This window comes from Musa acuminata, chromosome BXJ1-3 (assembly GCF_036884655.1).
Source record: "Musa acuminata AAA Group cultivar baxijiao chromosome BXJ1-3, Cavendish_Baxijiao_AAA, whole genome shotgun sequence".
In the NCBI taxonomy this organism is placed as follows: domain Eukaryota; kingdom Viridiplantae; phylum Streptophyta; class Magnoliopsida; order Zingiberales; family Musaceae; genus Musa; species Musa acuminata.
In genome coordinates, this window is record NC_088329.1 from 37,060,491 (window position 1) to 37,084,812 (window position 24,322).

Genomic DNA, 24,322 nt, shown 5'->3' on the forward strand with positions numbered 1-24,322 from the left:
AGTATCCATGAGTTTTATATCTTTAACCTAACATACAAATATATATATATACTTTCATTTTCTATTCTAAACTTTAATAGGAACTCAGTTGATTTTGATGCACTGAGGTTTTATCCAAATAGCAAACTAATTACAAAACCTAATTATAAAGTAAAATTAAATAAAATATCCAAAGCAAACTTTTTATGACATTGTGTACATCCACCCTTCATGTACTTAAGGTTTAAGCTTATATTTCTACATCATCTACTCTCTCTCTCTCTCTCTCTCTCTCTCTCTCTCTCTCTCCTGGGTGAAATTTGCTAACAGTAAGTATTGAGTATCACAGAATTGGAACCCATATTTTGTGGCTTTAGTTTCTGCCAGAGATGCTGGTGATCTTTCAGCAAACAAAGAGAGTGTGCTATGAATGCATATATTGTAGCCAAAATAAGTTCTCCCAAACATTTGGTTCCTCTTCTGAAAGCAAAGTCCTTCAAATGCCTTCCATGACTGCATTATTTGCACTTCCTTTTCCCTATGCATGAAAGGTGTTTCTGCGCTTGCACTCTCCCATCCCTTTCTCACTCAAGTCACTGATCTGAATCAATCATTGAGCCAAAACAAGAAAGAACATTACATGTTTTAGTCCAAGTTCTCCTTGGTTGCCCAAATCTAACAAGATTGGTGGATTGTCTCATCACATTCATTGATCACACTTTTCTTATGTGCATATGTATATATATATATATATATATATATATATATATATATATATATATTTATATATTTTTTTTTTTTAGATGAGACAAATTTCGTCTTTTTCTTCCCTTCCACACATTGAAGTCGAAGAGGAAGGCAAGCATCCAAATCCTCCTTCTCAGTTCAGACTATCGAATCACTTTAGACAGTGATTGAAGTGATCTTTAAACTGCTTGCCAGTCTATACATCATATGTTCGTGGCAAGAAAACATTAAAAAAAGGAAGAGAGGATGCAATCTTTGCCACTAATTATTTTGAAGGTGACTTAATTAGCAAACCAAAAAATTGTGTATTTTTTATCACCAAAAGGAATCATGGTTTTCAAAAATATTAAAAAGTAAAAAAAATGTTTTTGATTTTATTTTTTAGGATTAGATAGAGGTATGTATCCTTCTCATTGAATTGAATTGGCCATTCCAATCATAGATTACAAACATTGTTTTAGTTGATTTAGGATTAATCATGCAAAATTTCAAGGGTTCCATCTTTCTCTTTCTAGCATTTGTTTGTTGATTTTTTGTTTCCTTGATTTACGACCCTGAAGAAACAAAAACATATCGAAAGGCATGCGTCTCCCCCACTGTCATTATCCAATGCCCGTTGCCTAAGTCGTGTCTGGAGTCGGGGTATCAAGTAGACTGTGGTTGGATTTGGGTGTCTTAATCAAGTAGAAATCGTAAGTCTCATACGGTGAGACGTGTCTTAGTCTCACCTTAATTTCGATCTCACACGTCGCCTGCCTTCGTCCCTAAGCAACAGTGAAGCGTCGAGCTTTTCCCACACGTGTGGGCGCCGCAACTCTTGCGCCGTACTCCCACGTGCAGAAAGAGTGCCACTTGGAAATCCCCCCATGTCATATATGGCAAAAAAGTCTTTACCCCGCCGACACAAACCGAGCCATATCAGCCCGCGTGCGATAACAACTCGTTTCCACGTGCCGCGTGTTCGATTGTTACTCGCCTATATAAACCGCGTGTTCGATTGTGTCGACGTGCATCTCGATGGCTGTGATCTCCGTCTCCTTCCTCAACTCTCTTCCTCTGTCATCTCTTCTTCTGCTGCTGTTGTTCTGTGTTGTACTTTGGCTGCGGTCTTTCGCTGGTTCTTCTTCCTCCTATGGCCCCAAGACGCACCCTGTCATCGGATGCTTGGTCCCGTTCTACAGGAACAGGCACCGGCTCCTGGATTGGTACACCGAGCTGCTCGCGTCCTCCCCGACGCAGACCATCGTGATCGGGCGCTTCGGGGCTCGCCGCACAGTGGTCACCGCCAACCCCAACAACGTGGAGCACGTGCTCAGGACCAACTTCCCCAACTACCCCAAGGGGGAGGCCTTCACCGACATCCTCGGAGACTTGCTGGGCTGCGGCATCTTCAACGCCGACGGCCAGCTCTGGCACACCCAGCGCAAGCTGGCCAGCCACGAGTTCACCACCAAGTCGCTCCGGGAATTTGTGGTCGAGACTCTTGAGTCGGAGGCTGAGGAAAGGCTGCTTCCGATCCTAGCGTCGGCGTGCGCCGACCGCCGAGCCGTGGACGTCCAAGACTTGCTCCGCAGGTTCGCCTTCGACACCATATGCAAGGTCTCGCTCGGGACGGACCCCTGCTACCTCGACGCGTCGTTGCCCGAGTCGGAGCTAGCGAACGCTTTCGAGGTCGCCTCGGGAATCAGCGCGAGGCGCGGGGCAGCGCCGATGGCTGCAGTTTGGAAGCTCAAGCGGGCGTTCGACGTAGGGTCGGAACGGAGGCTCCGGGGCGCGGTGAAGCTAATCCATGAATCGATAATGGAACTGATCCGGACGAGGAAGACGGAGATGGAGAAAGGCACGGAGCACAACGATCTCCTGACGAGGCTCATATCCGGCGGCCATAGCGAGGAGGTGATCCGCGACATGGTAATCAGCTTCGTGATGGCCGGGAGGGACACGACGTCCGCCGCACTGACATGGTTCTTCTGGCTCATATCCCGCCGTCCGGACGTCGAAGCGGAGATCGTCGACGAAGTGAAGCGATTCAAGGGACGACTGAGCTACCAAGAACTGAAGGACATGAAGGTGCTCGAAGCATGCCTCTGCGAGAGCATGAGGATGTATCCGCCGGTGGCGTGGGACTCGAAGCACGCGGCCGGCAGCGACGAGCTCCCGGACGGGACCAGGATCAAGAAAGGCGACCGGGTGACCTACTTCCCGTACGGGATGGGGAGGATGGAGAGGCTGTGGGGAAAGAACTTCAGGGAGTTCGATCACAGGCGGTGGTTGTCGGAGCACGGGGAGGTGGTGAGGGCGTCGCCCTACAAGTTCCCGGTGTTCCAAGCGGGTCCGAGGGTGTGCTTGGGGAAGGAGATGGCCTTCGCTCAGATGAAGTATATTGCGGCCGCGGTACTCGGCCGCTTTGAGTTGAGGAGGGATCACAGGCACAGTCGGCCGCCGGTGTTTGTGCCGCTGCTGACCGCTCACATGGCGGGCGGGCTGCAAATGGTGGTGGAGAAGAGGAAGGGTGAAGGTGCGCAAAGCTCTGAGTCATTCTGGTTGTAGTACATGATGATATGTGGAGGAAACGGTCTCTTTTAGCTGCTGCAGTCTTTGAAGGATTAGCTAATTTCCTCTTCTCTCTCTCTCTCTCTCTCTCTCTCTCTCTCTCTCTAAAGATTTTTTTTACAAATAATAAATCATAAAAGTCAAATTCAAGTCCAAAATCTTATGATATACTGTTGAGTTTTTAATGAAAGAGCCCAAGCCAACTTTTTATAACGTGATTTACAGCTACTCTTCTTGTGCTTCAAGGTTTATGCTTATCTAACAGTAAATTTTAAATATCACAGAATTAGAATCAATTATTAGAGCTGGGAACAGGAAATAACCTGCAACATGAATCGAGGAGTAGCTTTTGAAGGAGATTAAGATTGAAGCAGAGCATAGAAGCATTGGATAATTAGGAGCAGTTTTCTGAGATCGTCGATCACCATTGAATCTGTCCATTTGGGCCAATACTCCCAAACTAAGTACAACAAATGATGAGCTAAGCAGAAGAGTGGCTTTTGTACAAGGAGATGGAATTACAAAATAAGGTAAGCGATACAAACAGTAGTGTGCCAAAGTTGCAATAAGACCAACTTACAATCTACAAACAACAGATTCTATTAGGCAATAGAATGAGTTGATACAACATGCATATGCATGAAACAGAAGAAAGCAGGTTTAAACGACAGAACGACATGGTCAATCTCGAGTGTTGAGTTCGGAGTTATCTTTCACACCCTACTACTCTCCGGCAACGGAACCACTCCGTAAAAGAAATCACCGAAATAACCATGTGGTTCATGGACTAGTTTGGAGATTATGTCCCGAAGTGTGATTACTCCCTGCAGATTCTCCTCCTCGTCGACGACATAGATTCGGTGAATCTTCTCATGGTCTAATCTCAAAATGATATCTTCTAGTGTATCATCTCTTTTGCATGTAACTAGATCTCGTAACATGGGCGAAGCTTCGTGGTGTTCCTCCAAGTAACTTCGTACAGCAGTTAGGAAGTTTTTAACTGTGATTGACCTGCAGAAGAAGCTTGCAGATGTTAAGTCTCCATTCCCATAGCTTTCATTGAATCAAATAGCAATAATATTTTCTCCACAAAAGAATAGTATTGGAAATGCTAAATAAAAAGATTGATGTAAAATAAGTTCAATAGAAAAGATGAAGACATATTTCATTCTCATTGTGAAGCAAAATAACAAGAGCATAGGGTGACCAGGTAAGTTTACATTTGATTGCGTCGGCTCAAGATGTTTGTTTGGACTCTTCTGAGTTTTTCTGTTTTTGTTCGTTTCCTTTCTGTTTCATCCTTTGTCTGTATGTTTGTTACATAAATCTAACTTTTGAAAAGAATGACATGAATGTTTATTTAAGCAATCGATTTACGTGGTTTCAAGCTTATTCTTTTGGACGGATATAAACCAATTTCAAGAAATGGATTAAACAAGCACAAGTTTAGGGTGAAGATCTGAGACATATTAATGGAAGTAATTAAATTATAAATGTAAAAAAAAAATTAAACCTAACCAATTGCAACAAAAAAAAAAAAAGCTGCTAGGGGCACCTGTAATCTTTGTATATCTCAGGGGCAGTTAAAAGATACTGGACATCTCTGATGCTTATGTTTCCTATAGCCCTCTCCCCACTTTCGTTGACTACTGGAAGCCCGCCGATTCCTTTTTTTCGCATCAATTTGAAAGCCTTTAGAACTGGCTCCTCCTCATTTACCTGCAGATGATCAAAAACGAATTGCAGGAATCATAACAGCAGGTAGGAATAAATTTCACTATGGTTAAACTTCGATACACACCATACAAACAACATTAAGGTCATTATGGATAACTTTCAGTCGCCAGTCATATTTTATCTCTGCTTTTGGACCGTGTATGGAGAAACATTTATCCTTAAGTAAACAGAGGATCAAACTATAAACTGCTATTGCCATTTGTAACTTGCAATAGATAAATGAAGATAAAGATCCATGGGAGACAATAAATAAAAATACTAATATTATATAAAATACGAAAGAGTTGTTCCATGAATGCTAGTAAAGCCTCAACAAGAATACAAACAACTAATTCAATCTCTTTAGAAAATATTTCTAGTAAAGCAAAATCTACAAGGAAAGACGAAGACAGATAATATATAGTCTGCAAGATGTCAGAAACAGCCCAACTATTTAGAAGATCCAGACTCATCATTCTTGCAAACTTGAGAAGACATGACATGAGGAATTTTCAAAATAGATGTCCAACTAATCTAATGCATCACAATCAGTACAAACAATTGGTTCTAAAATGACTAAACCAAGCACTCTTAAGTTCTAAACAACTTTCTGAAAAAGAATCTATGAAGTGCAACGAAGGTTTTGACCTCATGGAATAATAGCAGAATGAAAACACCAAGCTTAACAGACAAGGAGACTCCCAAATAAATGACACCACAGGTGCTCCTACTTTGTTAAATGAGCAGACAAGCATGAAAAAGAAGGAATGTCAGTGATAAAGACAAGGCTTGATCAGAAGGGTGGTCAGGACACGATAAATATAGTGCAAACGAGAATGCAGAAAATGTAAAGATGGAAATGATAAGGTAATTAATTGCCCACAAGCAATCATAGAAAGAATTCCAATTTACAGCAAAACCAGAGAAACTGATATCCTAGTCGTGCTCCACAAACTTATGAGAAACCCCTATATGACACAGAGGATTCTCCTTGACTCAAGTATAATACAAATAATGCTAGAATTTATTAATACAACCTACTTACCACACCTTTTAGGTCGATGTAAACTTCAGAGATATCTAATTCTTGGGACTGCCTCATTGTACCAGACTACAACAATATTTTTTTGTTCTAAAAAATTGGGATTAGCTTAGATTTAAAACCACTAAGCTATATGAAGTGAATGCCATTTAATATTTCCAAGTCCAATAAATTTTAATTAATAACTACCCATGTCTTTTATGGTCTTCATCCCCTGCCTAGAAACTTTAAATAACACTGACTCATCTCCTTATTGTTAGTTATGATAGAGTTCCTCGAGGCAGATTAATCAATACATATATTGGTTAATTAAAGGCATAAATGTGATTAGTTACTGGTGTCAGAATAACAAGCAGTAACACAAGTGAATCTTTGGTCATGATAGGGTTGATCCAAGGGCCACATTCCAATCCTTACCATAGCCAAGAAAATCACCATTATTTATATCCAAATTCTCCAATGATGCATGAATATTGTAAAAATATTTATATATAATCATGTTTGTCCTCAATTCTTCAAGAACTAGTTCTCTCATGATTCTTTCTGACATGTTGGCAGGCACTGGAAGGTTATTTTTCATTCTAGCATGGTTGGATAATCAAAATGTGGTGCAAGAAATATTTTTGAAAAAATGATTAAAAAATAAATAAATAGCAGATAATCACCTTAAGAAGTCTATTAGGCTTCATGATTGGAAGGCCCAACTCATATAATTTTTTAGATCCCCAGTTCTCGAACCAATGAAGCCCTACACATTCTGCCAACATGTGAACCACGGCAGACTGTGTAATGACATTTTCAATCTTCCCTTCACCAAGATCAACTACAGGAAGGCTCTTCATTCTATACTTCGATAGCAGTAGCAACATGGTTAGGAAAGAGTCAGAATTCTGCAAGGCGAGAAATGGGGCCCAGCGAAAGGACCCTGCAATATCTTCAACCTATGGAGACGTCAAGTATTATATCAACATTAGACAAACATAAGACAAAACACGTTTATCAAGAATCAAGCAAACACAACCTTTGTATTTTTGTAAAATTCTGATGATGTGAGAGTTTCAAAGAAGCAACCGCCCATTGAGGCAGCAGCTTCCGGGTTTGAATTTGCAATTTCAAACTGCAAAACAAATAATACAAAAGGTTAGAACCCTATCGGGTTTCAAAATATTTTGTTACTGTAACTAGAATGTGTTGAGCAAAAAAGTTCTCTTGAACTAAATGTGCTAATGCAATTGTGTTATAAATAACCATATTCTAGCAAGTTCAAACAACAAGCACCAGTGCAGCATCAAGAAACTCATTGAGCACACTTAATGTCAGGTATAAAGGAAGGACCATTTGCAAATTAACTGTAAGGGAATCGCTTGAAAAATTGTCTCACAACAACAACAAGCTATGATGTCCCAATTACTCGAGTTTGGCAGTTCTGTAGCAGATTAGTAAGCATAAAACCATTGAGAAAAAGAGATGGCAAAATACCTGCATAACAAGTTAAATTACACTTATAAAGCTGTTGGATTTATAAGTGTAATTCTTTATTGGCTCAAAAAGCATAGTATCAAGGAGTAGGTAGGTTAAATGTTGAGGAGAAAACCTCAGTTGGTGGAAACTTGATTTGTTTCTTTAAGCACCTGGAAGTCCCAAGGCTCTGACAAGTTTGAAGATGGGATGATTCACAAATTTTCCAACTATACTAGGAGCTGACTTATATCAGAGTATATGACACAATTCTGCAAGAATCACACTTAGTGATATATTTTCTTATATCAAGACAAGACGATGTCATGGAATTATATGGAAGAATTACATAACCTGGTGGCTGGTAGAGGCAGACAGGTGATCAGTGATGAACAAACAACAGTGGTACGAGGCAGAAGGAGCCATAGACTGTGCCTTTAAAAAACCTATACTGTAAGATTGACTGTCTGAGAAAGGGATGGTCCGCAACCCAGTTTATGCCCGAACCAGTATACAATGGCCAGCACAAATCAATCAAGGCAAAATGGCAAACCTTTAGATTCATTTATGTCCTTGTTGTTTGGATAGACGAAGCTGGAGCACTTAATTCCCTCTTAGTATTCCCACGATGGCAATAATGATTATCAGCAGTATTTGATGTGCAATAATAGTTTTCAATATTGAGATAGTATACTGTTGTTCCTCAACTCATGTCTTTCTGTCTTTTTCTATACTTAGTCAAGTCCTATTGAATCAACAAACATGCATTGTGATATCTTATGACTACTATTTATGTTTTTACAGTATGTTGATAATTTGTGATATTTAGGTATCTAGTATGCCTCTGTTTTGGACAAAACCACGCACCATATATGTTTTATTGATTTTACAGTTAACTTCAGCATCAATTATGTTGTTTTATTATATTTTTAATTTTTAGTTTTTGTAATTTTCTGAATTATATTAGTGTTTTATTGATTTTACAGTTATCTTCAGCATCAGTTATGTTGTTTTATTAACTTTTATTTTTTTAAATTTTTTTCTGAATTCTATTAGTTTCCTATTTCTATTTTCAATTCAGTTTTTGTTGAAACATCAATATGCCAATCTATCACTCACACCAACCCAATTCCACTAAATGATTAACCCAAATCTAAATAATGATCTTTTAAGCCCTAAATCTGGATAACTATAAATACTAAGGCATTTATTATGATAATTTCTCTTCTCTCTCTCCTGAGAGGGCAGGTGTGCCTAATGATGACCTGACGTAGAAACTTGAACTTAATATGGCCAAACTATAATTTAGAAGAGTTGAGGGAATTTTTTAAGAGAAACGTTACCTGTTCCCACCTGTCTATCTCAATTCTTTATCTATTGAGAAAAGTGCCAAGGCCTACTTTATCCTTGAGATAAAAAATATGTTTGCATACCATAACATAACTTAATAAATAAGGAAGCAGACAAGTATGCCTCTGAATATTTAAAGGCTAAATGTTGGTGAAGTTTCATATTCAATCATTAGCCACAATACTCAATGAACTAATTCTCATTAGTAGCACTACTTGGACTATAGGCACTGATTTCTTAAGGAGTTTAAAGAATTTACTCAAAATTCCAGAATAGGAGATAAATTTCAGTACTATTCCTCAACAATTAATATTATTTTTTTATCAAATAGTAAGATTGATATAACAAAATGATGCTCTAAATAGCAATTTTTTTTAATTTTTAATATAAAAGCTTGTTTTCTCTTTAGACCAAAAAAAGAAAATTGAGGATTACATTCCAACTAAGTGAGAAGTTTGCACAAAAGAATTTTGGTATTTCAGTATGACCAATAAAGACAGCAGAAAGAAGAGCACTTTATTCAAACCTGATGTAGAAGCCATACAGCAATTCCAGGAAACTCTACAATGCCAATGTACTTATCTATCCAGCTAGCATCTTCCGGTGCATTCACATTCCTGACAGGTGCGCTTAATATCTTGTGTTTGGATAAAGTTTCAACAGCATCAGCTAGACTTGCATCTGAAGGTATATCAATTACTGAAAAGAAAAACCTCCAAGGAAATCAAAATCAATGTTATCCTAACCATCTAATTCCGGACTTGCGCTTAAACCATAACATGCTAGATGATCAATGCTACTTAACATGATGGGTTTTTTCATCAAATGACCAGAAAATTTAGTAAGGCCACTACATCTCTTAACAAGATTTCACATATCAGATGCAAGTAAATTAAGATCTACTGTAAAAAAGATGAAGACAAGTTCCTTTAGCAGAAGTGCCTAATGATATGAAATATGATTTTGGTAGAAAAGCTTCAAAATATTGCTGTCTCATCTTATTCATTTGCAAGAGATGCAAGAGAACCAGAACAGAGAAGAATTGCATGAATCTTCTCTCACCATTGAGTTCCATGTAGCACATTTTACCTAATTAAATTCGAGCAATTAAATTTGCTTTTATTCTTTTTAGTAAAGTCTTATCAGATCTTCCTCTATCTCTCCTTATATCACTAATCCTAATCAACTCAATGAATCTAACGAGTTTCTATAATTCTCCTTTGAACATGTTCATATCATCTTACATGATTTTTCCTCAATTTATCTTGTATCAAGGCTGTACGCCTGTACCTACTTGTTTGTCAATGAGAACATTTCTAATTCTACATTATTTTGGTAACTTTACAATTTATGGCAATATTCACATCTTGATGACATTAGCTTGTACATGTTGTTTGATTCATAATTGACTATAATATAATTCAGATCAAGAGATCTGAAGTTGGATTCAGTTAGTAGTAATCATGCAACTACTTGAATAAAACTTACTTTCGCTTCATCTTCTGGAATTAATTATTATATCATTTATTAGTTAAAAAAATATGGCAATGATTTAAACTTAATTTATGTAAAAGTCTTTTAAGATCAATAGAGGCAATTATTATATACTATTTCACAATTATCATATTTACTAAAGCCACCATAATAATTTAACAAACTCCGAAACTTCCAAGTCCATCATAAGCCTATTATAAAGAGTAATTAACAGCTACAGGATGGCCCATGTTCCATTGTAACAAGCTATAACAATTATAATGGGCAATAAAAATAGTAGAACTTGGTGTTAAACACATATATCACCATCTATTTCATGAACACTTGCGAACTTGAAGGAAAATGATTGAACAAAGTGAAATCTGTTAGATATACGAACATGGAAGTAAATAACGAACTTCTGTCAAGAATTCTCCTTTGTTAGAAGTCCCAAACAACTTTCAACAAGTTCAATAGGGTCCTAGCCACCTCCCCAAGTAACTGTTAATGTTACGACCAAGACCATCTAGCCTCACAACCAATTGACTTTACCAGATTAATAATCCAATACAGCGAAGTTATGCATACATGGGTCAAGAATAGGAAAACAATAACTCCTGATCAAGAGGTTCCAGTTATGCCAAACTTCTGGACACACAAGGATGTATCAGCTCCTCTCACCAATCGCATCAAATTCCCCAATCACACATCGATCAGTAATCTAGAACGTCAGAACAAGTTCAGAAATCACACAGAACTTCAAACACATCCAGGAAAGTTCCGCCCATCTGCGTATTAATAACTGCCACCCTTTGTAATCAAATATATGGGTCAAACGCCTGCATCCTAAGCCCTCCTACTCTAAGGAGGCATTTTGATTGCCCTCATCAACTAAATCGACCCAGAAATCCAGCATTCTTAGCCAATCTGACGCTTAACTGCAAATTATTGGCACCAAATCAAGCTTGTTAACTAAGAGAAGAAAAACGAATAAGAACGATCGAAAGAGCTGCTGTGGAAACTAAAGAATTAGGACTAGGATAAGACAAGAAGCGAAGATGGAAGAAGGGGGACAAGAAAGGGACCTTGGGAAGGCGGGGCGGCGGGGAAGGAGGAGACGGGGAGGTCCTCGAAACAAGAGTTGAGCTTCTGGGAGGGACTGAGCTGCGGCTGCTGTACGTCCCATAGATCCTCCAGTCGGTGCCCGATTTCCGCCTCCGGGGTTCGCGGTGATCTCCCCACCGGGCTCTCCATGCCTCCATCCATGGCTCTCGCGCGTCGATCGCGGACAGATACAGAGAACCAACCGGCAGCGTCCTGGCCGGCGATCGCGACGCTCTTATCCGACATCGACCAAGACAACAATAATTTTCGTACCCATGCACCTATCACCCGTTGGATGTACCTGATAATGGACCCCAGCGATGGACACACGGGCTGGGCCCTCCCTGCACGGGACAGATTCTCGATCGGAGGCAACTGTTTCTGCCCACTTCGAACGGTAGTTCGGCGAGCAAAACCTTTACATCATAATAATAACAATAATTTCTCTATGATTAATTTTGATCGTCAATTACATATTAATTTTAAAAATAATAATAAATAGTGAAAAATATAACTATCAGAGCCAGGTTTCGATCCTGGGACCTGTGGGTTATGGGCCCACCACGCTTCCGCTGCGCCACTCTGATGGTTGTGATTGTTAACCAAATTTAATATCTAAATATAAGATATTTATAAAATGGGATTCATTTTCACGCCAACTATTGGATCAAATCATGAATCGGGTCAACCCGAAGACTATCCATTCGAAACCTACTTTGCTTGACTAATATACGTACGTAGGTCAACCGATCCCAGGACTGCGGATCGCTGTTTGCTTCACGTCGTCTGCTTCTCATGCACGTAAGCCTCCCCCCTTGTCTCCCTCCCCAAGCAATATGCATGCACGTGCCATCACGCAGCTCTCGAAGAAGCAAGCAGGCGAAGTCCGTCAAGCAACATCCAAATCTGAGACCGAGACAGCTTCTCCCTCCACTTGATTCCCACATCTCCCCATGCATACTACTGCTGCTACGTCAAGCAACTGCACCGCTCAAAGCTTCAGCAACTCTACGAGTTAATTCGGCCACGAATGTCTTATGAATCACAGCGATCACTAAATTGCTATTCACCGAAACGTCAACAGTAGAAAATTGTCCACTTGCGTTCGACTTCCAACGCTTTCGGTCCGTCCCATCTGCCACCTTTCGAGAACAAACAAATCGACCAATTAAGTCCCGGCCATTCTCCCTGAGATGTCCACACGTGTGTCTCGGCACGGCACGTGTGGCGACGCAGGGAGGACACCCCAACCTGACTCGACGACGCCGGCGTTCTTCTTCACAGGAAGCGAACACGAGAGCAAAAGGCCAGACGGACAATAATACTGACGTGAGTGCATCCAACGCTCAGGATTCTTCATAGCGCTCATCGCTTACGTAGAACGCCAGTCCTTGACGTCCTTCAAGTATGGGTGCAGCTGCCTTGTCCAGTTGGGATATGGCAAGAGTGCGTCAAAGTTCGAAATGGTTTGATCATCTTCTCTACCCTCCGGTAAATTATGGAGAGAGGAGAGCACTTTATTCTGGCCAGCCGCAGAGTACCGCAAGCTTAACCCCAACGCAAAGGTGACTTAATCTGGTCCACCGCGTGTGACCATAAAAAGGTTGGTGACGGGAAACATTACACGAAGCATCATCATCAATAATACCAAAACAAAAGCTGCTTCTCGAGTCACGCACGCACGCGTCCTTCTCTCGACACGCATATTTTATGTGTGCATTCATACCAAACCACCTCCCATTAAACTTTAATTGGATATGATCGATATTGCATTATGTTATTTTTTTCTCTTTTTACTAAAGAATTATGTATTTTGAAAATTATTATTATTATTTTGATTTGGCCTAATGTACAAAAACGGAGAGGAAAACAGTAACGAGAGACCCAACAAAAAAAGACCGGACCTTTGAAGCGCCGGATGGCACTCAATCCATCACGACCGCCTCCCCAGCACCGCCAGCGTCAAGCCACCGCTCCGTGGGAGCGCACTCCGCCTTGTGCGCCAGCTTCCAGTGGAGCGCCTGGCACGCCCTGGAGCAGTAGTTGACCGCGCCGCATACGGAGCAGCGGCGGAACTCCTGCCGTCGCGTCTCCGGTCGGCCGCATCCGCGGTGGGAACAGAGCCTCAGCCCTTCGTCCCCCGAGCCGCCGCCTGTCCCATTTGAGGCGAACCACTGCACCATGAACCGGTTGGCCGGGTGCGCCTCCGGGGCCGGTAAGCTGCAGCCGAAGTCGCTGAGGAGGGAGCAGCCCGACGCCAGCAAGTGGCGGTGGTGGTGGTGCCACGCGGAGGGTGGGGCGGAGGAGGCGCTGAGGACGGCGGCGAGCTCTCGCGCGTTGGCCTGGACGAGGAAGCGGCGGCCCTCGGCGACGTTGCGGCGGACGCCGTAGCCGTCCTGGAGGCAGTGGCCGAGCTCCCGCAGCGCGTCGATGTGGCCGAGGAAGGCCGCCCGGGCGCACAGGGCGACCCCCGCGCGCAGGTCCTTGTCCCCCTTGGATCCGCCGCTGCCATTGAACTGGATCACTGCAAGGGAGTACAGAGCCGCCGCGTGGGAGCCCATCGCCGCTTGCGCCATCAGTGACGCACCGCTCGCGCGGTCCTGCAGGCAGTAGAAACGGATCTGCACGAAACCAAGTACCCACAAATCAAAACAAAGATCGAATCTTTACACTCGGATCTGTTCAAAATCTCTCCTTTAGCCCCCCGCCCCCCCAAAACAAAAGATGAAACAGGGGAGACGAGGCTTACCATGCCCAGGATATAGCGAGCTTCAAGGTTTCCGGCGTCGGCGCACCGCTTGAAGAACCTGTCCGTGGATTCCGACCAGTTCTTGGCTCTGATTGCAAGCGATTTCGCCGAGGCCTTGGACAGAACCAGCGGATTCGTTCCCAATCCGTGCAGTCTCTTGCATCTATCACATCCAATTCGACTTTATCACGAAAGCCGAAGTAAATGAGTGGAAGATCTAGCCGACACAGGAAAAAGAGGAGGAGTAGTACGTTATGAGCACGCTGACGAGATCGGAAGGGGAGGCGGCCGAAGCGCTTAGTTTACAGAGGATGGAAACGACGAGGTCGTCGGGGAGGCCGTCGAAGAAGTCGGGCCTGTCTCCGGCGGGGTTCTCCGCCGCCATCCCCGGCACGGAGTCGTCTCCTCCGACCAGGAGCCACCGCCTCCTCTTCCTACTCCGGCTCTCCTCCTCCTCCTCCTCCTCCTCCTCTACCGCCCACTGCGGCCTGGGGTAGCAGAGGCCTCTCCTCGTCCGCATGCCTCTCTCTCCCCCTCCAATCAAGCAGCCTTCCACGCGAAGGCGAAGTATGCGTCTCAGGGCAAAGCGAGGTAGACGCAGTTGCCATTCACATTTATAGCAATAGGGAGCCGAAATGACGGTTCGACCATCACGTAATTACGGAAATGTCCGCGTAACGCACGGTCAGCGATGCGTTGACCGGTCGCTTCCCGCGGGAGCACGCTTCAACCAAAAGGCTTCAAAGCTCCCAAAGCCTCACGTCACATGTAACCACAATATCATATGCCTTTGGCATCCCACCACCACTGTTCTCCCTCTCCCTTTTCCTTCATTTAGTCTCTCCACATCATAATCATAGTTATTGTAAGCTTGAGAGAGAGAGAGAGAGAGAGAGAGAGAGAGAGAGAGAGAGAGGCTTCGTTTTAGGAGGAAGAGGTTGTTAGACGTCAGGTTTTGGGCTACAACAGCGGTAGGACTTCCAAACTGGGGTGGTTCTGTAGCTGTTCGATCAAAAATAGAAGGAAAAATAGAAGGAAAGGAAGGCATGCATGCATGCAGGAGAGAATGGTTGCGACGTGGAGTTTGTGAGCACAGATCATTAATGGGAGTCTAATTTGGGCTCAGGTGCATTGCTACCTCCTACCGAGTGCACTTTTATTAGGGTGTCTCTCTCTCTCTCTATCTGTGGCTGCTCTATTTTGTAGACCATGACAGCTCCATTGTAGAAGGAGAATTACAGAAGAAAGCCATGGAAGGAATAGACAATGGCTTCTCATAAGCTGGCTAAGTTTGTGTTGTGATTTTAGGGTTTCATAGCTTCACGAGATTGGCAAGTGTGGAAACTCTTCATCATGTTTTCCCAACACAAAATATAGCAACAAGCATGTCTAGTGTTCTATAGATCGATTATATCAAGATATCATTTCAAGTAAAATGTTCATTCATAGACACTTCCATATCATTAATATTGACTTATTATATCGAAGAGATACGATTATCTTTTGTGTCAAAGCAAATCAAAACATCCTATTTATGATATCACATCATATAAATTTAATATTTCACTATGTGGTAAGATAAAACTTATAATCCAAAAAAAATTAAACTCTCAATCCGTAGAAATACGACTGATTGATCGAATATTAACTTGAATTTTACGATAAGTAAAATCCATATACTTTCTCACATTTGGTTTGTCTTCTTCGAATGAGAAGAGGTAATTTGAGAATAGGAAGTCATCTACCACACGTCAATCACATCAGATGTGATGACCACCATTTTTGACTCCAAAAAAATAATGATGACGTGCACGTCACATCAAAAAAATAATGTTTAATTCGTATACGTCTTCATGGTAGGAAGATTTCACCCAATATGTGTTCATTCCACCCCCTACTAGCTAATAAAAACCTCAAATTAATTACTATTGTTGGTGTTGCATGTCATATAGCCTCTCTCTCTCTCTTCTTACATGACGGCTAGTTTTCGTGTCACCTCAAGCTTCCTATGAACACTAGAAGAGATACATGATCGAGAAACAACATTAAATAATCAAGGATTAGAGTGCATTATTACATCCTCTAGAAAGTGTGTCGTAGATGAAGAGACGTGGAATCCTTCATGAGCGTTAGTGGGAAGAACTAAGCAAGAGAACGTAAGAAACATTATTATAGGGGACATCAATTCTAGTGAGATGTGGATGGTGGGTAGTGTCCTAATGAACTAAGTTATCGCCATCTATATGTTATTGCAAGGCAGATAGAACAATCTCGTGTATTGACATGTCGTTAGGCGCCGGCATTGTGTCACGTCGGCCTAAACAAACAAAAGGGTCATGTCATGATGTGAGATAATGTATGGAGTTCGTCAAACATGTCACATCGAGGGAATAATTCAGCCAAAACAAGTAATCTTGTGAGAATAATATCGTGATTGGTACGTAAAATTCTCCTCGCATAAATCTAGAATCTGTATAAAATAATATTTTAAAAGTATAATACTTTTTGTAAATATAATTTATATTTAAAAACATCGGTTTGATGCCGATACACTATTATCAAATTACATATTAGTAACATATAGGTTGTGTAACTTAAAATTTAAATTATTAGTAATTATATGTCTATAAAATGTGAATATATAACTCTAGAAAACCTAAAGAAACAAATGTAGGATAAGTATGGATTAGATAGAGGACCGAGTAAAGGTTTAGATATCTCATAAGATAGGGATTATGGGGTGGCAATTTAGGTGGCTGAATAGTCACTACTAACCCACCACGTAGGCTATACTCCTCTTGGTTTGTCACAGGGCTCTTTATGACCATAGCCATGTCATCATTTTTGTAATATCTAACTACTCCATGGTGTTTGATAATCAATTATATTTTTTTCAAAAATCAAAAAAATAATGGATAAAGATCTAACGATACAAGTGCTAATCACTGACATGTTTTAATAGTGAAAAAAGACTCTCTACTTATTGATCATTCTTAGATCTTACGACCAACATAAGTTATATTTGGACTTGTTCTCGTGTGGGGATATAAGGTATGCTTTCTTGGATAATTTTAATGTTAGTAGCCAATACATTTAACTTTGATGCAATTTAATAAGATTAACTTTACCTAACCTATTTTTAAAGTATTATCATATCTGAGAAAAAATTCTTTTTGAGACAACTCTATATGAGAATCACCTATTCGAAGAAAATTTTCTCTCTACGACAAAGGATACTCTTATACCATATCTTCTATCTTATTTGAGTTTATTCCTATAAAAAAGTCAAGATTGCATTTGAAAAGATGGTCTTATTAATTTCAGTTATTTGTGATCTATAAGAACTTCGAGAATTTCGATTTAACTCGATGAGTTTATAGTGAAAATATGCCTGGAAGAGCCATTTTATATAGTGTTTGTTTTCTAAGATTGATTGTGTTAACAAATACCTAAACGTATTATCATATTCGGACCGATTAGATTTTACGTGTCGAACTCCAACTGATCAAAAATATCGATGGTATCAATAACATAGTTACTCGATTGGCATTGACATTAATCATGATTAGAGCTCCATTTTACCATCATCTCTCTTGAAGTTGATTTCTTGATACCTTCAATGATGCCTGTCCTCTTATGCATCCACACTGTGAATGCTAAAGTTTTCTCAAGCTACCCAAATGCAAATCTTAGGGATGGGGATAAAATTGTCGCATCTCATTATAGTCAATAATAGATAACACATGTTTTGAGGAGAGTCATAATCTAATACAATACACTTTCCCTATTGTAGGCAAACCATATATTTTAACATGCTATGGGATCTCGTGGCACCTTATCACCACTTTGCTGTCTTCCTTGACAACTACATGCTACTAATTCAATCATACATGTAGAAACCATTTGCCATTACATCAAACCAAGGTTGACCAAGCTATCCTATCTCTTAGTTGAAACACCTCTTTCAATTGGGAGATTGGAGTAGTTGGCCTCTTTAATTACAAGTGGTTTAATCCCATCTCAGTGACATTAAACAAATGCTATCATTAATGCTTAATTGAGTCAAATGTTCTCCATCTGTCCAAGATATACACAAGATTTTGTCCCACCTTTCTTCTCACCTTGATTGAGACTTGCATGTATAGGCCTTGCCTATTCTCTCAGTTCATCTTTATTTTTCTCAGCTATGGGACAAGAAAGCCAATCCCACTTACACTTTTATAAGTCCATTCCATGAACATGGAAATATATAGACATCTTTTGGATAGTGGGGTTAGGATATTTTTCCTTTTATTATATTTGTAAGTGGAAGAGTTTTCATTCCACCATGGCATGAGTATCTCTTGCATTATTCAATATTAAGTTGATTTTAATATTATTTATTATAATTTAATCCAGTGCGATAAATGATTCATTAAATCTAAATCATCGATCAAAAATATTTAGGTCATAGTTAATGATATATTATGTTCACCGAGTGTTCGTAAATCAATTCAAATCTTTTTCTAATATTCAATGTAGGATTAAATGGGTGTTACATTAAAATAAATATTTATATTTTTGCATCTTAAAAATGATGTCTTGGGATGGAATATTCCTGTAATAGCTTGTTTGAACTCGATGTAAGATAAGTAATATTTCTTTATACTGTTGTGCATGTCAACTTCATCTATGTTAGGTCATTTGAATTCAAGCAGCATGATAACAATGACTTATATTAGATGTTCTTTTAGTAATGCTAAGTAACAAAATAAAGTTGTAGATAAGATGAATAAATAATAAATTCTAGTAAGCAAAAGTTTTATAATCAATTATTTAGTATAATGAAGAGATTGATGACTATATCATTGATAGAGAGAGGCATCCAATGTTTTTATGTGATCATTAGGTAACCTTTTTACTTTTAGAGATTATTATAGGATAGTTGTCAGTTTATGAATCTTAATTTAGGCACTCAAAAGGCAAAATGTATAAAAAAAATCTTAGTTAGATATTCCAGTGGATATGTGAAGCGAACTGAGAGAAATAAAAAAATATTTTTATTCGGGAACAATCATAATAAAAGAAGTGAGAATCAACTAAAATGGTATTAATATATTTTGAGGAGATATATAATCCTTGTAATTAAGATGAGGTGAAATTACCAATGAATCAAGAATTCATGTAGCTAAAACCCATTTAATGCCACACAAACTATACAAGATAGAAGAACATATTGTTTCTTTTTGTTAACCACTTGAAGGTTTATTATGGTCCTAATCCAAAATTACAAGACGAAGGAACAAAATATTGTTTTGATTAACATCTTTGAAGTTCTTTTATTTTCTTAACACAGGCTAGCTTGGTGATGGTGTACCAAATACACTTATCAAATATTTAAGATTCGAAACCTCATCCGATAAGCTTTTATAAGATGCTAACCAATTTAACCGATAAAGACGACAAAATCACTACATGATACTAAGATCAAGACTTGCTTTTCGTACTATTTGGAGGAAAAGAAAAGTTCACAATCAAAGATCAGGCGATTAATCTCTATTGAGACATTTGGCCTTCGGTTCGAGTTCATATGTGAGCATCAACATTATTTGATGTAATATAATTTTTTTTTTAGATTACCTACAAGAGGTCAAAAAAGAACTATTGCAAATACCATTATAGAATTCTTCTAGTTAAACAATAACACATTTCGGTCAATCGCAAAAATTCTTGATCCCTCTTCATCCTAATATGAATGAGGCTCGATATGGTCATCAATCAATTGTTTTATGCACGTAACAAAATGAATCAATTCTAACATGTCATTATTTTTACTTAATAAGATGAATTAAGTGAAACTAAATGGTGACAACAGCTTCGATGTACATTGATTTTGATGCCATTAAGAAATCAATGCATCCATGCAAACTTGTAATCTCGTCATCATGCACGCGAGAGTGCAAGTTAAGTAAAGGTTCGCCTCGAGATTCCACATCAGTAGCAGTAGCAGTAGTAATGGTAATCCTTATTCCTTCATTCCTTCAATCTCATTCTACATTCTACCTACTGACAAGATTCAATAGTTAAACATGTTCATGAAGACTTTTACTCTCTCTCTCTCTCTCTCTCTTTCGTTGCATGTTGCTTAACGCATTTGGCCTGTCAATACTTTGCATGGGAGTGAGTGCATGCACGTGATTTCATGTACTTCTCGGTGCCTTAGATTCCAAGCCACCATTCATTCTCTTCTTATACAGTCGTCGTGTTTCTAAGTAGGCAACAAAAGAACGAGAAGAAAAGAAGACTGCATCGATCGAGTCAACCCTTTTCTATTTGGTACGCTTCAGGAGTTCGTATTTCTTCGAGAAAACGCTTCACTAATTTGTTGCGTAAAGATTTGAACTACATTTAGTTTTTATGTTTCACTAGTATTTTGTTGGGATATCTCATTAGAACCAATAAAGGTAAACAATATATAACATGATACAATAAAAAATTAAGGAGCAAAAAAGAAGGAGAATAATGTAAGCATAAGAATCATAATATATTATTATTATTATTATACGAAAAAAATTTAATATCAAAATCTAAAATCAAATAATAATATATCTCTAATTTATAATTTGTACCTTTTTAATATTTATTAGAAAGTGTCTATCTGATTTGTAAGCATATCATCGTCGGATCCGAGATCTATAGTAAATTGATTTGTAAGCTTAAGCCCCTCAAAAGGAGACATTCTTCGCCTTCCACCTAAGTTACACAAGAAAGGCCCAAAGCCAATCCTAGGGAATAGTAAAGCTTTATAGGATCTTTTTGTCCAAGTGCGGGAAGTATGCATCTTCAGATATATGTCTATTTCATCAAGCCTCTATTCGAGATAGTACTTAGATTGTTACGTCTTTTGTGTAGGTCAAAACTTACCAAACAAGGAATTTTGCTACCCGAGGACCATTATAATTACGATCGCTATTCATTGGGGCTTCGGTCGCTAGTTCTCCTATCATCAAGTCACTAACTTCTTGAACCTTCCGACACTTGGTAGGCGTCAGCCCCCATACATGGTCTTATATTTTGCGGAGGACCTATGTTTTTGATAACCAGTCGCCTGTCCCTTGTCATTACGACCCCCTTTGTGAGGAGGCACCCATTCTCCCAAAGTTACAAGACTATTTTATCGAGTTCCTTACAGAGAGTCATCTCATGCCCCTATGTATTCTCTACCTACTCACCTGTGTCAATTTCGAGTATAGGTACCATTTTGCTAAAGGTCATTCTAGCTTTTCCTAACAATATGTGTAACGAGAGCTAAACTTATATTCTCTTTTTTTTTTCTTATCATTTACATGTCCGTAATATCTCATTGATTGGTTGAATATGTTATCTCTCAATCGTTAATTATTTCACTAATATTTTGATGGGATATCCCATTTGAACCAATAGAGATAAATAATATACAATATGATATAATAAAAGAATAAGAAAAAAAAGGACTATCATGTTATCTCTACATCTTTATTCTTTAAAAAGACTAAACACGATTCAAATTCAAAATCTTACGATAATTATTACAATCTTTACCGACTTAATACATTTGATTATTTTTTACTTAAATAAATATTATTATTTTAGAGAATATTCTGTCAAATGTCATACATGACAACTTCTCTAATATTTCTACTTCAATTTCCTATATTATCCAAGGAGGAAAAAAAGAAAATCAATAAAAAAAAGATAAATTAAAGCTTTTCTCTATCTCTAACACTATCCCGATTATATACAAAATTACGATGATGATGTCACATCAGCATCAATGACGATCCGACCGTTAATGATCTCGTAGCCACCTAAATCCCTATCTATTAATAACGTATCCCAATTGACCCACCCATATGAGATGCCAAGCCACATTTCCTTTGCTAATCCATCCGTATGCTGTTCGTATGGCATCTTATCATTGTACATTTGGTCATATTGACCGAGAGGAATTTGGCTACGAAATATATCCAATTTAATGAGATCATAAGAAGCGGTATTATTACTAATATGCAATGCATCGATTTTTTTCCTTATTAGCGGACGTTAAAATCGGTAGGGAATTATGGGGACCGGTGATTGGCATCAATCACGAGATCGAAGGGAACCACGTGTCCTGATCTCACTCGTCCGTTCAAGGCCCCACCGGCTTTTCGCATCCAGGCGCGGTGACCCGATCCTCCCGGTGAACGAGGTGCGTTCTCCGTTTGCGGCCGGGAAAAGCTGATCTCGGAGACTTGACTTCCGCTGCAGTAGATGAGCACATAAAAAGGCGTAGAAGCGGCAGCAGAAGAAGAAGAAGAAGAAGAAGAGGAAGCATATCCCTCTTCGTTGTTGTAGTTGCATGGGTAAAAGATCGATCAGGGAGGCGATGCGGGCGTTGCCGGAGAAGCCACTGTTCGCCGCGGCCGCGGGGGCTACCCTCGTCGCCAGCGCGCTCCTCGTCTCCAGCTTCCTCGACCGCGGCCTCCACTGCTCGCTCAATCCCGGGTTCTCCCGCTCGGCCGACGCCACGTCCGAGCTCGCCAAGGCCCTCCTCTACTACGCCACCACCACGGTGGTGCCGCAGCAGTCCAGAGACGAGATCCGGCTGTCCTTCGACGTGCTCCGACGGCGCTCCCCCTGCAACTTCCTGGTCTTCGGCCTGGGACGGGACTCCCAGATGTGGGCGGCCCTGAACCCCGGCGGCACCACCATCTTCCTCGAGGAGGATCCGCAGTGGTACGCGGCGGTAAAGAAGGACTCGCCCGAGCTGCGGGCGCACCACGTCAAGTATCGCACCCAGCTGTCGCAAGCGGAGCAGCTTCTGCGGGGTTACCGCAAGAACGCGGAGTGCCGGCCGGGCCGGGTGGACGGGGTGGAGGGCCTGCAACACAACGGCGGGTGCCCGCTGGCGCTGGTGGGGCTGCCGGGGGAGGTGTACGAGCGGGAATGGGACGTGCTGATGATCGACGCGCCGAAGGGGTACTTCCCTGAGGCACCGGGGCGGATGGCGGCGATCTACTCGGCGGCTGTTATGGCACGGGGGCGGCGCGGGGAGGGGGAGACGGACGTGTTCCTCCACGACGTGGACCGTCGGGTGGAGAAGTCGTACGCCATGGAGTTCCTCTGCGAGAAGTACCGGGTGGGCGGCACGGGGCGGCTGTGGCACTTCAAGATCCCGCCGGCCAACGACACGTCCGCCATTGCCGCCGACACCTTCTGTTGATCTCTCTTTCTCCTCATCTTTCGCCTTCTTCTATATTAATGTTGCCGTTGTAGTAGTAGTACCGCGTGCGCCTTTCTTGAAGCCGGAAGGGGATGATTGCTTGCTTTAAGATTCGCAAACTCTCTCCGATCGGACGGACGGGTATCGTTCGCAGGCGACTTCTTACAGTGTTGGATGTTGAATTAGGAGGTTGAATAGGTCATTTAGTGGCATTATTTTTCTTTATTTTTTTCCCCTTAATTTGTCTTGAACATGGTTTAATCTGATGAATAATATATTTATAAATTTAATTTAGTAAACAAAATAAATTAAACTTTGGATTCTTAATGTCTTTATGGTTACATACACTCACGGAGACGTATTTTTACATAAAAATGTATAATAATATGTATTTATAAAACAATGTAATTGATAAAATCTATATCAATTCTCAAAAATTTATGAATGAGCAGAATTTATAAAATAAACAAATTTAAATTTTAAATTAAAATCCTATTTTGTATCTTAATTATAAAAGTTACAAGCATTATATATTAAGGGAAAATAAAATAAAATCACTTTACATTATTTATTAGCCCTTTTCAGTCAACTCATTAAGTTTGAGATACTAAAGATCATTAAAAATCATTACAAAGGTAAATAAACTATTTTTTAAAAAAGTAAATAACTAGTCAACGCATAAAAAAAGCCAAATGGAAGTTGTCGGCATAAAATCTCCCAATTGTGATGCATTTGAGTATCATTTTGAAAAACTTACCCTTTTCCATAAGATTAAGCATTAAAACCTAATATGTCAATATTTATGATTCAAAGTTGTTGAAACTTTAAGGATTGCTACTGTATATCAACTAAGATCACCTCAGTAAATTTTAGATTCTAAAGGTCATTCATTATACTCGAAGGATCCTCAAAATAGTGATGCTCTTTG

At 40.2% G+C, this 24,322-nt stretch overlaps 4 protein-coding genes and 1 non-coding gene across 5 annotated transcripts; 2 read left to right on the forward strand and 3 right to left on the reverse strand.

Annotated features, from left to right (window-relative positions):
* Nucleotides 1-1,743: 1,743 nt before the first annotated feature.
* On the forward strand, nt 1,744-3,455 carry LOC103979622 (cytochrome P450 94B3-like). Its single transcript, XM_009395791.3, has one exon. It carries the CDS (start codon nt 1,744-1,746, stop codon nt 3,274-3,276), a length of 1,533 nt encoding a protein of 510 aa, XP_009394066.2. The 3' UTR covers nt 3,277-3,455.
* Nucleotides 3,456-3,740: 285 nt separating this feature from the next.
* LOC103979360 (SNF1-related protein kinase regulatory subunit gamma-1) lies at nt 3,741-11,683 on the reverse strand. Its single transcript, XM_009395478.3, has 6 exons — nt 11,404-11,683; nt 9,372-9,544; nt 7,059-7,154; nt 6,703-6,978; nt 4,835-4,998; nt 3,741-4,290 (listed from the first exon to the last, which is right to left on the reverse strand). The coding sequence occupies exons 1-6, from the start codon at nt 11,666-11,668 to the stop codon at nt 3,993-3,995; spliced, it is 1,272 nt and encodes a 423-aa protein (XP_009393753.3). The 5' UTR covers nt 11,669-11,683; the 3' UTR covers nt 3,741-3,992.
* Nucleotides 11,684-11,937: 254 nt separating this feature from the next.
* Nucleotides 11,938-12,009, reverse strand: TRNAM-CAU (transfer RNA methionine (anticodon CAU)). Its single transcript has one exon. It is a non-coding gene; the product is annotated as a tRNA-Met (tRNA).
* A 1,024-nt stretch (nt 12,010-13,033) lies between these two features.
* LOC135627328 (F-box protein At1g67340-like) lies at nt 13,034-14,748 on the reverse strand. The gene is made up of 3 exons (XM_065133391.1): nt 14,423-14,748; nt 14,172-14,334; nt 13,034-14,043 (listed from the first exon to the last, which is right to left on the reverse strand). Exons 1-3 carry the CDS (start codon nt 14,689-14,691, stop codon nt 13,348-13,350), a joined length of 1,128 nt encoding a protein of 375 aa, XP_064989463.1. The 5' UTR covers nt 14,692-14,748; the 3' UTR covers nt 13,034-13,347.
* A 7,707-nt stretch (nt 14,749-22,455) lies between these two features.
* On the forward strand, nt 22,456-23,629 carry LOC103979621 (arabinogalactan O-methyltransferase 2). The gene has a single exon (XM_009395790.3). It carries the CDS (start codon nt 22,531-22,533, stop codon nt 23,392-23,394), a length of 864 nt encoding a protein of 287 aa, XP_009394065.3. The 5' UTR covers nt 22,456-22,530; the 3' UTR covers nt 23,395-23,629.
* Nucleotides 23,630-24,322: the final 693 nt, after the last annotated feature.

Coding starts and splice junctions, on each gene's coding strand:
- LOC103979622 (XM_009395791.3), top strand. CDS start 1,744: ATGGCTGTGATCTCCGTCTCCTTCCTCAACTCTCTTCCTCTGTCATCT.
- LOC103979360 (XM_009395478.3), bottom strand. CDS start 11,668: ATGTCGGATAAGAGCGTCGCGATCGCCGGCCAGGACGCTGCCGGTTGG. Junction 9,545..11,403: donor CGCCGCCCCGCCTTCCCAAG/GTCCCTTTCTTG, acceptor TTTTCTTTTCAG/TAATTGATATACCTTCAGAT. Junction 6,979..7,058: donor AATTTTACAAAAATACAAAG/GTTGTGTTTGCT, acceptor ACGTCTCCATAG/GTTGAAGATATTGCAGGGTC.
- LOC135627328 (XM_065133391.1), bottom strand. CDS start 14,691: ATGCGGACGAGGAGAGGCCTCTGCTACCCCAGGCCGCAGTGGGCGGTA. Junction 14,335..14,422: donor CTCGTCAGCGTGCTCATAAC/GTACTACTCCTC, acceptor TGGATGTGATAG/ATGCAAGAGACTGCACGGAT. Junction 14,044..14,171: donor CTCGCTATATCCTGGGCATG/GTAAGCCTCGTC, acceptor GGTTTCGTGCAG/ATCCGTTTCTACTGCCTGCA.
- LOC103979621 (XM_009395790.3), top strand. CDS start 22,531: ATGGGTAAAAGATCGATCAGGGAGGCGATGCGGGCGTTGCCGGAGAAG.